Raw genomic sequence first — 13,836 nt, 5'->3', positions numbered from 1 at the left:
AATGATCTTAATATTCCAGTGAGTGGATATACCAGAATTTAATTAATCATTTAGCCCTCAGTTTGGCAAATATCACATAATAAATTTGTTAAACTACTAAATGATTCCTTGGTTCCCTTATACCACTTCATTTTGAGCGTCCATTTGTTGAGGTTTTATTCTAGATCAGGGGTCAGCAAACTACAGTCCACCTGTTTTTGCAAATCAAGCTTTACTGGAACACAGCCGCAGTCACTCATTTATGTATTGGCCATGGCTGCTTTCTCACTACAACAGCAGAGCTGAGCAGTTGTGACACAGACTGAGTGGCCTGCAAAGCCTAAGATATTCACTATCTGGCCCTTTACAGGAAAAGTTTGCTGATACCTGTTCTAGAAGAAAACTAGAGTAGAATATCTTCAGGACCAGAGGGTGGCAGTGTTTTTCTTTCATTAAAAAAAAATGATAACCATAAAATAAAACATAAAAAAACCCAATAAATTAGAGTTCATTAAATTAAGAATATCTGTTTATCAGACAAGGAAATAATACTCTATTGGAGGGATGGGTAAACAACAACCTGTGGGTCAAATCCAGCCCACTGCTGGTTATTGTGAATAAAGTTTTATTGGAACACAGTCATTCATTTATGTATTTACTGTCTGTAGCTGCTTTTGCACTACACCAGCAGAGTGAGTACTTGTGACAGTATGGCACTCAAACCTAAATATTTACTACCTGGCCCTTTAAGAAAAAAATTGCCAATACCTGCTTTAAACGTTAGGAAACTGAAAAAGTAAATTATTAAATAGGACTAGAGAAGGCAACAAAAGCAAAGATTTTCTTTAAACAAACTCAAATTTAGTAGTCTTGATTCTAAACTTTGAAGTACAGCATTCCATATTGCCACTCCTTTACTTAGAAATGGGTTGATAAAGAATGAACATACTTGTAATAAGTGTGGATTTATACATAGGGTCTTCTTGTTTTTAAGGAAAGAATACATGTTATGACCAAGTCTGCCACATTGTACACAAAATATAGTAACTTTCAGTAAAAAAAAACCAAAAAACAAAAGAAACTCACTGCCTCACATCCCTAGGATATGAACCATTAGCAATACTGTTTATCATGTTGGGTATGAAACGAGTGCCACCCTAGGTCCCAGCATTCTATCTGACATTCTCCTTTAATCACATCTAGAAAGGAAAAATTCATGTGCATCTAAGACTTTACAATTGCTTTTCTGGCAAATAGTTAACCACCACATCTCAGTCACTACAGAGTCAGGCGCCTGCCAAGTTGTGACTTTTAATGCTTTTAAAAGTTAGGATCCCTATTTCTTGATCTGGCTGATATTTATACAAATATGTTCGGTTTATAAAAATTAATTGAGCTGATAACTTATAAGTAATTTTGTGTATGTATACTTCAGTAAGTATTTTTTAAAAGATAGAAAAAAAGAAAAGAAAAAGAAAAAAAGCAGGCCCCCTTCCCCTCTGCCATGCTGAGCAAGAAACTCTCTAGTCAGCATCATGAAAACTACTCAAGTATATTGCAATTATTTGACAAACATTTATGAATAGCTCCTATTCATTCATTCACTCATGAAACAAGTACTTATTAAGCAGTGGATAAAACAGACAAAAAGGTCTGCTCTTATGAAGTTTACAATACTAAATACCTGGGTTATAAGAGGCTCAGTCCCTGCCTGGAAGAACTCCTAAGTATGTATCCAAAAGAATTCTAAGCAGGGACTTGTACAGGCACTTGCATGCCAACGTTTACTGCAGCATTATTCATGTTAGCCAAAAGGTAGAAACAACCCAAGGGTTCATCAACAGATAATGGATAAACAAAATGTGGTATAAACATACAATGGAATACTATTCAGCCATAAAAATGAAGTTCTGACACATGCTATAACATGGATGAACTTTGAAGACACGCTAAGTGAAAGAAGCCAGACACAAAAGGACAAATACTGGATGATTCCACTTATATGAGGCACCTAGAATAGGCAAATTCATAGACAGAAAGTAGATTAGAGGTTCCCAGGGGTTGGGTGGAGGAGGAATGGGGAGTTATTGCTTACTGGCTAGAGAGTTTCTGTTTATGGTAATACAAAAGTTTTGAAAATAGATAGCAGTGATGGTTGCACAACATTATGAATGCAATTAATAACAATTAATAACACAAAAATTAATAACACTTAAAAATTTATAACCATTAATAACACTTAAAATAGTTAAAATGGTAAATTTTACATTATGGAAAAAAGATAACAGGTTAAAAGAATGAAGTACTCATACATGCTGACAACATGGCTGAATCTTGAAAGCATTATGCTAAGTAAAAGAAGCCAGTCAAAAAAGACCCCATATTAGGGACTTCCCTGGCGGTCCAGTGGTTAAGACTCCGTGCTTCCACTCTAGGGAACCTGGGTTTGATCTCTGGTTGGGGAACTAGGATCCTGCATGCTGCGCAGGGCAGCCAAAAACAAAAAGAAAAGAAAAAGAAAAAAAGACCCCATATTGTATGATTCCATTTATGTGAAATGTCCAGAATAGGCAAATCTCTAAAGACACAAAATAGATTAAGAGTTGCTTAAGAACCTCTAAATAGGAAGATGGGGGTGATAGCTAAAAGGTATGAGTTTTTTTTTAATAAAGTGAAAGAATGTCACAATAAAGCAAGTCACATGACTTTTTTGGTTTCCCAAGAGGTATGAGATTTTTAAGGTGATGAAAATGTTCTAAAACTGACTCTGTTCATGGTTGAACATATCTGTGAACATACTAAAAACCAGTGGATTTTACTTTGAGTGGACTGTATGGTATGTGAGTTACATCTCAACAAAGCTGTTTTAAAAAAGTATCCAGCGAGAAAAGAAATGACATACTACAATTAGACTGATTCGACAACAATGGAAAGGAGGTGCCAGTGCAATATTGTCAATGTCCTGAGAGAATTTCACTGTCACCCTAGAGTTCTACACACAGCAGAACCAATTTTCAAGAGCAAGGGCATAGTAAAGATATTTTTAGGCAAAGACAGAGTTTACCATCAAAGATTTTACTGAAAGAATATTCTAGAAAATGAGCTCGATTGAAGGTCTGAGATGCAAAAACAAATGATGAGCAAAGATATTGGCAAATATGTGGGCAAATCTAGACAAACACCAACTGTGAAGAAAATAATGTCTACTGTATGTGTATGTGGAGAAGGATGGAGAAGAAAGAGCCAGAACTAAAACCAGATAATAGCATATAATCTGGGAGGGGTGTGATCAGAGTTAAAGCATTCTAAGGTCCTTGTATCATTCAAGATGAAGGTAAAGATATTAGTTACCTTTAGACTTTAAGAAAAAAAATTAAAAATTTAAACTGAGAACATTATAAAGTTATTAATTCATTAAAAAATAATAAACCCATTATATGCTAGATGACATATTTTATGAAAAATAACTACATTTTCCAAACAAAAGAAAAACAGTAAGAAGGATGACACTGTTTTACATTTTACACTATATATGCATGTTAAAATAGGTACAATAACAGCTAAAACAACACACACAGAATGTGTAATTTCCAACCAAGAATGGGGGAAAACCACAATCAATCCAAAATAAGAGGGATGAGGGAAAGAATCAGAAAAAAGCAGATCATTTAGAAAGCTCAAAATAAGATATTGATATTTCAATTCATTTCTACTGTATCAACAATCACTACAAAAGTAAATAAACTAATTTTCCAGGTAAAAGTGAAAATCATCAGACAGGATTTAAAAATAAAATCTAGTTATATGCTATTGAAAAGAGGCATCTAAGGGATTTCCCTGATGGTCCAGCGGTAAAGAATCTGCCTTCCAATGCAGGGGATGCAGGTTCGATCCCTGGTTGGGGAGCTAAGATCCCACATGCCATGGGGCAACAAAGCCCACACTGTGAGCCTCAAAGAGACAGCCTGCCCGAGTGCCACAAACTACAAAGCCCATGTGCTCTGGACCCTGTGCGCCACAACTACAGAGCCCACACACCCTGGAGCTCGCACCACAACTAAAGAGAAGCCCGCGCACCACAACGAAGAGCCCGTGCTGCAACGAAAGATCCCACGTGCCGCAACTAAGACCTGATGCAGCCAAAAATATAAAAAGAAAATAGTTTTTTAAAAATAAATAAATAAAAGGGGCATCTAAGACATGAGGGCAAAAGAAGATTTTTCAAAAAACCAAAAGATGGTAATATACCAAGCAATATACTAGCCAATGTCAATATCAAACGAAATGACTAAAACAAAAAGCATTTCTAACAAAGGGCAACTCCATGATAAAGGTTTGATTCAGCAGGACAATATATGAAAACTATAATTGTGCATATACCTAATAATAGACTCAAAATATATAAAGTAAAATTTGACAGAACTTTAAAGGAAAACTAACAAATCTGCCTTCATAGTGGGAGATTTTCAACATACCTCCCTCTATAATTGATAAATGGGCAGCAACAACAATAAATCCATAAGGATAGAGAAAATTTCAATTCCAATAACCTTCATCCCCTCACACTACTTCAACAACTCACCCCATTGTCACTCTGAATCTTGTCATCACATTGAACCACCCCCTCCTGAAATCTTAAACTCCACTGCTACAATTTCTATTATTCCAGTTTTTAAACCCAATACATTTCCTGAATGTCACCAAGGCATCCTGAACCTCAGCTGCGTGTGCTCCCCATCTGCCCTGTTTTGTCTTCACCTTCTCCCTTTTCTCTCTAGACTTCCTGATCCATCGGCGGTCACTCTCTCGCCTCCTTGTCCCACCCTGGAGAAATTACCTATCACAAATTCGTGCTCCCTAAACTCATCTGGTCCTTCAGAACTGTGTCTCTAACCTCCTATTTCTATTTCCACCGAAAGCTATTTCAAAATGTATACTCTCTCCTCAAACATAATATTCTATCTTCCCATCCTCATTCTCAGCAGAAGACCTTGCCTCCTACTTAAGTGAAACTTTGAGGAAAAAAAATCACTAAAACCACTGGCCAGGAATTCCCTCAATCATCTCCCTTACTAACCCACAAACGTATTGACATCAACACCCATGTCTCTTCCTGTTGAAAACAAATTCCTATGACTTTAACCCTGATCCCCAGTCATATTTTGCTACCTCTCCTTTATACTCACATGGAACTCTGTGGATACTATCACAGGATTTATTCACACTGTACTTATCTTCTCTCCTACTACATTTAAAGACCTTCAAGGCTCAGCCTCTTACTAGATAGCTTACCTTAGCCAAGTTATGTAACTTTTCCAAGCCTCAGTTGTCTCATCTCTAAAATGGGAATATCATTTTCCATAAATTCTGGCTCTAGTCACGTGACTCTGGGTAATTATTTGACTTCTCTGTGCCTCAGCTTCCTCATCTCTAAAATGGGGATAAAAGTGTATACCACAGGGCTTCCCTGGTGGCGCAGTGGTTGGGAGTCACCTGCCGATGTAGGGGACGCGGGTTCGTGCCCCAGTCCGGGAGGATCCCACGTGCTGTGGAGCGGCTGGGCCCATGAGCCATGGCCGCTGAGCCTGCGCATCCGGAGCCTGTGCTCCGCGGTGGGAGAGGCCACAACAGTGAGCGGCCTGCATACCACAAAGAAAAAAAAAAAGTGTATACCACGTAAGGCTCGCAAGAGGTTCATGTGAGTTAAAACCACTTCTTATCTAGTGTGTGTTTTACACTTACAACACATTTCAGTTTGGCCTAGCCACATTCCCAGTGCTCACTTAGTCAAATGAAGTTAGTGGCTACTATACTGGTAGCACAAGTGTAGAAAATAGTAGGTGCTCAATAATTTTCTTTTTAGCATACTGATGTAAGAAAAGAACTTTCAGACCCTCAGAACTGGGAAAAAATATTTTACATAGTCTAACATTTCTTTCTCTACATTTTAACATCTCTGAAAACAGAACTAATCCTAAAATCCATATCATGTGATAGCTTTAATGGCAGCATTCTATTGTAATGGTTCATAAGATAATGATGCATCTTAACACTAATGGCATCTTAGAGATGATGAAATACTGTGTATATAAAGTATACTAGTGCCTGGCATATAAGCCTCATATAATTTAACTATATGAGGCTTATAGTTAACTTATTCTAACTCATATTTGTATTTCTAATACTAGTTCAATGCCATTCATATTATGTGGTTAATAAATGTTCATTGAGTGAATTTCTAAAGGATGTAGCCTCAAACTTTGTACATCTAAAGCCAAACATATTATATTCCTTCCAAAACTACCTCCATTTCACAAATTCCCTTTTACGGTCAAAGGTACCATCATTCTGAGTCATGCTGCCTTAAAAACTTGGATCTTCATCTCTTGACCCTTCCCTTAATCCAATATAGGTAGCAAGTCAATTCTTCCTTTACAATTTCCCCTAAAATTTGTCCTTTCAATTTTTCATTCCCCTTAGTCTAGGATAGTGATTCTCAAACTTTTTGGTCTTGGGACTCTTTACATTCTTAAAAATTAGAGGACCCCAAAGAGCTTTTGTTTATCTGGTTTATATCTGTTGATATTTACCATATAAGAAACTAAAACTCGGAAATTTTTAAATGTTTACTAACTCATTTAAAAAATAAGCCCAGGGCTTCCCTGGTGGCGCAGTGGTTGAGAGTCCGCCTGCCGATGCAAGGGACACGGGTTCGTGCCCCGGTCCGGGAGGATCCCACGTGCCGCGGAGCGGCTGGGCCCGTGAGCCATGGCCGCTGAGCCTGCGCGTCTGGAGCCTGTGCTCCGCAGCGGGAGAGGCCACAGCGGTGAGAGGCCTGCGTACTGCAAAAAATAAAAATAAGCCCATCACATGCTAACAATAAATGAAATATTTTATGAAAAATAACTATATTTTCCCCAAAAATGACTTAGAGTGACACAGTTTTACATTTCTACAAATTTCTTTAATGTTTCTGACTTAATAGAATACAGCTGGAGTCTCTGCTTCTGCATTAAATCCGTTACAATATGTTGTTCTGATTGAAGTACATGAAGAAAAGTCAGCCTCACACAGATATGTATTTGGAGAAGAAAGTAATATTTTAATAGCCTTTTCAGAAAATCGTGGATATTAGTCTTTGATACTTCACTAAAACTTGGTAAGTGATAGCCTCTTAGGGAACAGCTGCAATGTGGAATCTGAAATCTTATCAATGAACCGTCTTTGTACTCTGTTCCATTAAAATTCATTGATATATCTTACACTTTGGATGGCTCTTTTACCCATGCATAATTTCATAATATCATACTTGATAATTTGGAAATTAGCTATACCAAGCTTCCAAATATTGACACATTTCATTATACAATATCTAAAAATCACATTCATTAATATTGCTACCATCCTCATCAGGAAAGTCTTTAAGTACTGGGAAGCTGTCAAGTTCACAGTGGCAGATACAAATTTTCCAAACTTGTAATTTTCGCTTAAAAGCTCAAATTTTATCACTGGCAAAAAACAGTGCCAGTTGTTTTCTTTGAAATGACCAGCTCACTTTGTTCATTTTCAAGAAAACATCTGCCAAATACCCAAGTCTGAATAACCACATTTTATATGTCAGTCACTCTTTGAAGTAAAAATGGTATTCTGTGAAAAAAGCAGCTGGTTTAGCTCACAACTCAATCACACAAGTGCTTTTCCTCAGGACAACTGTTGTACTTTAGTATGCAGAAGGGATTTATTTGTACTTCCCATTTCATCAAACATAATATTAAAGATGTGTCTCACAGGTTGAAGTTTAATATAATTAATGAAGTAATTTTTACTGCTTCATTTGGGACAGTATTAAGTGAAACTAGCATTTTTGTTTTTTACTGCAGTGAAGAACACAATGACCACTAGTACAGTCTGGCCCCACTGCCCTTATTTGTGCTAAGGCGCCAGCAGTTTTATCCACCATCAGTACAAATGTCAACACAGTGAAAATAGCTAATAACATCTTGATATTGCTATAAAGATAACTTGAACCACTGAGACCTCCTGAAAGGTTCTCAGGGAGCCTCAAGGGGTCCACAGAGCGTATCTGAGAACTGCTAGTTTAGGATGTCATCATCAAGTTAGTCTCCTAATTAGTTTTCCTGACTCTAGCCTCCATCATAATTCATAATGTTTGGCACTACTAGATACAACTTCCTACAGTGTTGCTTTCAACATGTTCTGCCCCAAGTTTTTCAGTGATTTCCCCACTGGATATAGGATAAAGTTCAAATTCCTTACCATCACATTTAAAGACCTCTACAATTTTTCCTCACCCAACTTTTTCAGCCTTACCACCCACCACTGCTTGACACCAATTGTAATTAAGTCAATCTGATCTATTTAAGGTCTCTTGAAATACAATTTACACAGTTCACAACTTTGCTTGAAATATTCCTGTCATATCAAACATCAAATCTCAAATCCTACTCAACCTTCACGGCCTAGCTCAATGCCTACATACTTTATGATGCTTTTTCTAATCACTCTGGTTTACAGTGTTCTTTCCTTCCTGGGAATATCACAGCAATTATTATCCTCGTGTTAACATATACTGTCTTTGATAATTTAACTTATACATTATTTAACTTTATCTGCTTTCCTTAGTCCCCCAACTGGATTATAAACCCCTGGAATATGGAAACTCTCTGCTAAACTTTGAATCTTCTACATTGCCTCGATCAATGCAATGAACACAGTCAATTTTTTAAAAATGAAATCAATGAATGAATTCCCTTTCCAGAAGCAAGAGGAATTCAGTTAGATGAATGGTTCACATGGTCTGTGAACTACTGATGGTCCTTGAAAGTCTTCCATGTGGACAGTAGATTGATTTCTTAGAGTTATTAACGTTTTCAATGGGAATAATTATGCTATTTTATCAAAATCAGCCCATTGGCATCTCATGAAAAGTAATCCTCTCCTCATTAATTCTAATGAGGTTTTCACAGTGTTAATCAAGAAACTGGAAACCATAAACAAGACCAAAAGACAACCCTCAGAATGGGAGAAAATATTTGCAAATGAAGCAACTGACAAAGGATTAATCTCCAAAATTTACAAGCAGCTCATGAAGCTCAATAACAAAAAAACAAACAACCCAATCCAAAAATGGGCAGAAGACCTAAATAGACGTTTCTCCAAAGAAGATATACAGATTGCCAACAAACACATGAAAGAATGCTCAACATCATTAATCATTAGAGAAATGCAAATCAAAACTACAATGAGATATCATCTCACACCGGTCAGAATGGCCATCATCAAAAAATCTACAAACAATAAATGCTGGAGAGAGTGTGGAGAAAAGGAAACACTCTTGCACTGCTGGTGGGAATGTGAATTGGTACAGCCACTATGGAGAACAGTATGGAGGTTCCTTAAAAAACTACAAATAGAACTACCACATGACCCAGCAATCCCACTACTGGGCATATACCCTGAGAAAACCATAGTTCAAAAAGAGTCATGTACCAAAATATTCACTGCAGCTCTATTTACAATAGCCCGGAGATGGAAGCAACCTAAGTGTCCATCATCAGATGAATGGATAAAGAAGATGTGGCACATATATACAATGCAATATTACTCAGCCATAAAAAGAAACGAAATTGAGTTATTTTTAGTGAGGTGGATAGACCTAGAGTCTGTCATACAGAGTGAAGTAAATCAGAAAAAGAAAGACAAATACCGTATGCTAATACATATATATGGAATCTAAGGGGAAAAAATGTCATGAAGAACCTAGGGGTAAGATAGGAATAAAGACACAGACCTACTAGAGAATGGACTTGAGGATATGGGGAGGGGGAAGGGTAAGCTGTGACAAAGTGAGAGAGTGGCATGGACATATATACACTACCAAATGTAAAATAGATAGCTAGTGGGAAGCAGCCGCATAGCACAGGGAGATCAGCTAGGTGGTTTGTGACCACCTAGAGGAGTGGGATAGGGAGGGTGGGAGGGAGGGAGACGCAAGAGGGAAGAGATATGGGAACATATGTATAACTGATTCACTTTGTTATAAAGCAGAAACTAACACACCATTGTAAAGCAATTATACTCCAATAAAGATGTTAAAAAAAAAAGAAAAAAGAAACTGTACAATAAGTGACTCAAAGGACCCTGTTGAAGTGGTTTAAAAGGGAAAAGGTGGCAATCATTGCTCTAGATCAGCAAAGAGACTCCAATGTGAACTCAATTCTATCTGTTACAATTATTTCCTTAAAAAAGATATAAAGCAAATGCATTAAAAATTTTATTTGTTAATCTGAGAGACAGGTGTAAAGATGTTTTTTATGTTACTCTTTATACTTTTCTATGTGTTTCATATATTTTAAAATAAGTAAGGAAAGTGGTGTGGCACTTTGAAGCACATATGGTGCATCGATATACAAGCGCGTACCATTTGATCGATGCATGATGCTGTCCAATTTTTACTTACCAGTGCATCATCTTGCAATGAAGCAAAAAAGAAGCCATAGAGTAAGTTAATTTGCTCCTTGTGATCAATGAAGTCAAACATTGCAACCAGCCAACGATAAAAAAGTACCTATTGAGAGACAAAATGCTTATCTTTAGAGAAATATAACTTGCAGAGAGCTTAATTTCCCCCTCAGGGCTGTTTTAGAAGCCTCTAGCACAAAGAAGGATAATAAGTTTTATCTCTCAGTAAAAATTTCTGTTTGAACAGACTCCTTGCATCAAGCTACATTGTTCCAAAACTACAGGCTTTGCACAAAAGGCCACTGCCATTACTCCATAAGTGGCTCTTCCTTCCCAGCCCTTAAGTAGTTCTGAAGGACTTACCATCAAAGTGTTTAAAAAGATTACCTTGGTGCTACCAGAACACTTGCCAACACAAAGCCAAGAGACCGCCGTAACCACAGAATCTTCTGATATTAGAGTTGCTGGAATCATACACTTGAATATCCGAGTGTTTACAGCACTCCCTGGAAAGCAGACAAACTCTAAATCAAACTACATTTTGGGATCTTGACTGTTTCCTTACTATTATTAACTCTTAGTCCTAAAAAGTTCACTTCACATTGAAGGCAATAAAATAATATTCAATATCTCTTATCATCATTATAAAACATAGTTTGAAACAAAAATGTACCTTTAACTTTTAATATAAACTATAAAGCAAATTCTTTGGTTCTAATATTTTTATCTAACAAGGGAGGATGAGTACAGGATTTCTTCTTGGCATGATGAAAATGTTTGGAAATTAGATAGTGGTGATGGTTGCACAACTCTATGAATATGCTAAAAAAAAAAAAACCTGAATTGTATGCTTCAAAAGGGTGAATTTTATGGTACGTGAATTACACCTCAAAAGAAGTCTTTTACTCCTAGGAAAATTTCAAGGACTTTTTAAAACGGCATAATAGATTCTGATTTATTTAAAGCTACTCTAAGATATCTTGCATGAGCTGCTACATTTAAGAATAAATAGATATATTTCTAGTCTCCATTCCCCCCCCAAAAAGTGGGAAGGATAGCAGAATCAAACAACTATACTATTAGCTGGTAGTAATATCATTCTATATTGGTCCAATCTTTCCATCATACTTTCTTGGCTTCTATGCTATCCTCCCATCTGCTAATAGAAGTGAGTTTGCAAGTAGTTTTGTGTATACCCTATGTCAACTTCTGCTTATTAAGGCTTCAATAATTAAATATACATGTATATCATCAATTTCTTTTTGTATTTAAACATTGTTTTATTCGCATTATACAGTGGTGATCACAACCATTCACTGGAAAAAACAGTGTTCTCAACTTCTCATGCAAGTAGAAGCCTCAACAATATCTTGGATACATGTGTCTTTAACCACTGTTTTACAGGTATTATAGCGTGGTAATCACATCCATTCAGTATAACACTGTTCGCAATTTCTCCCACAAGTAGCATTCTTAGAAACATACAGGTCTTTAAACGCTGTCTTACATGCATTATAGCATGGTGATCACATCCATTCACCAAGATAACACTGTTCTTAACTTCGCCTGCAAGTAGCATTCTCAGAAACATCTTATACATCTTTTCTTTTCCTACTAGTGTAGCCCTCTTATTTTTTTAATAAAAACTGTATATATTTAAGATGCACAACATGATGATATGATATAATCAGCCCTCCATATCCATATGGATATGGATAAGATGCACCTGTGGATTCAACCAACCACAGACAGAAAATATTCGTTTAAAAAAAATTCCAAGAAACAAAACTTGAATTAGCCACACAAGACAACTATTTACGTGGCATTTACATTGTATTTACAACTATTTACATAGTGTTTACATTGTATTAGGTATTATAAGTAATCTAGAGATGATTTAAAGTATATAGGAGGATGTGTGTAGGTTATATGCAAATATTACGCCATTTTATCAAGGGATTTGAGCATCCTAGGATTTTTGTATCCGCAGGGGGTCCTGGAACCAACACCCGGCAGATACTATATACCTATATATAATAAAATGACTACTACAGTCAAGTTAATTAACATTTTATCTCCTCACATAGTTACCATTCTTTGTGTGTGGTAAGAGCACATGAAATCTATTCTCTTGCAAATTTCCAGTATTCTATACAATATTACTAACTATAGTCATCATGTTGTACATCAGATCTCTAGATTTATATATCCTACATAACTTCAATATATCTCATCAATTCCTACCCCATCATTCTGTGGAGAAGAAAGGAAGCAGTGATGGCAGGTAATGAATCACAAGAATAAAAATCTCTGCTTTCCAGTCTCATGGTATCTTGTTTTTACTCCTCTCTTCTCCCCTACTCCCATCCCCCAACCCTTGTAAAGTTTACAACAGTCTGACCGCTAACACTTTACACATGTACCAAATTCAAAGGGAGAATTCAATATAGACTCTATTCTTACTTCCCAGTGACTTTTCAATTACTAAAGAGTCCAAAGTCCCTTTGTACCTAATTATGACATTTCTAGCACACCTGCCCCTCAATATGTATTTCAACTTAGCAAAAGAGCTACATATAAAGATCTGGTAGTGATGGTGGATATCACAGAAATAACTAAAAGGAGAAAAGCAATTAATGAGGCTACATATAATGTCACCAAATTCCAGCTCAACAGAAAAACGAAATTAGACTAGAAAGCCAGAGATTATTTTTTAAATTGTTACATACAAGTTTCTAACTCTGAGGCATGCATTTTGAAACATGCATGCATTTGCAATAAGACCTGGCAAACATCACAAAAACCTTCTAAACATTAATTTCTGAGATATCAAAAAAGAAAAGAGAAATTCCAAAATAGAAAACATCTGTACATTCTATACATGTTTTAAGGGGAGAAGGGATAGATAGAATTGTTCTCGATAAACACTAATCAGTTAAATATGAATTCCTAGAAATTTGTCAAAACCAATTTCAAACCACTTAGAAGAAGACCAATTTTATTAGGTCAAATTTAACTTTGTAGGAAAACAAAGAGAACTAATCAGGTAAAAATAGAAAACTAGGGACTTCCCTGGTGGCACAGTGGTTAAGAACCCGCCTGCCAATGCAGGGGACATGGGTTTGAGCCCCGGTCCAGGAAGATCCCACATGCTGTGGAGCAACGAAGCCCATGCACCACAACCACTGAGCCTGTGCTCTAGAGCCCATGAGCCACAACTACTGAGCCCGCGTGCCACAACTACTGAAGCCCATGCACCTAGAGCCCGTGCTCCGCAACAAGAGAAGCCACTGCAATGAGAAGCCCGTGCACTGCAACGAAGAGTAGTCCCCACTCGCCGCAACTAGAGAAAAGCCTGCACGCAGCAACAAAGAC

General features: G+C 36.8%; 1 protein-coding gene across 3 annotated transcripts in view; it reads right to left on the bottom strand.

Annotated features, from left to right (window-relative positions):
- The window catches only part of CENPI (centromere protein I), a 66,667-nt gene that overhangs the window by 30,692 nt on the left and 22,139 nt on the right, over positions 1–13,836 (bottom strand). For all 3 annotated transcript variants that reach the window (XM_049705093.1, XM_049705091.1, XM_049705092.1), the window contains exons 4-5: positions 10,849–10,967; positions 10,460–10,567 (exon numbers count right to left, since the gene is read on the bottom strand). In XM_049705093.1, coding sequence (XP_049561050.1) covers positions 10,460–10,567; positions 10,849–10,967 — 227 coding nt within the window. The remainder of the gene's footprint in view (positions 1–10,459; positions 10,568–10,848; positions 10,968–13,836) is intronic.

The sequence above is a fragment of the Orcinus orca genome, chromosome X (genome assembly GCF_937001465.1).
Source record: "Orcinus orca chromosome X, mOrcOrc1.1, whole genome shotgun sequence".
Lineage (NCBI taxonomy): Eukaryota > Metazoa > Chordata > Mammalia > Artiodactyla > Delphinidae > Orcinus > Orcinus orca.
The sequence above is the reverse complement of the archived record's forward strand: the minus strand, read 5'-3'. Positions and strand labels throughout refer to the sequence as shown.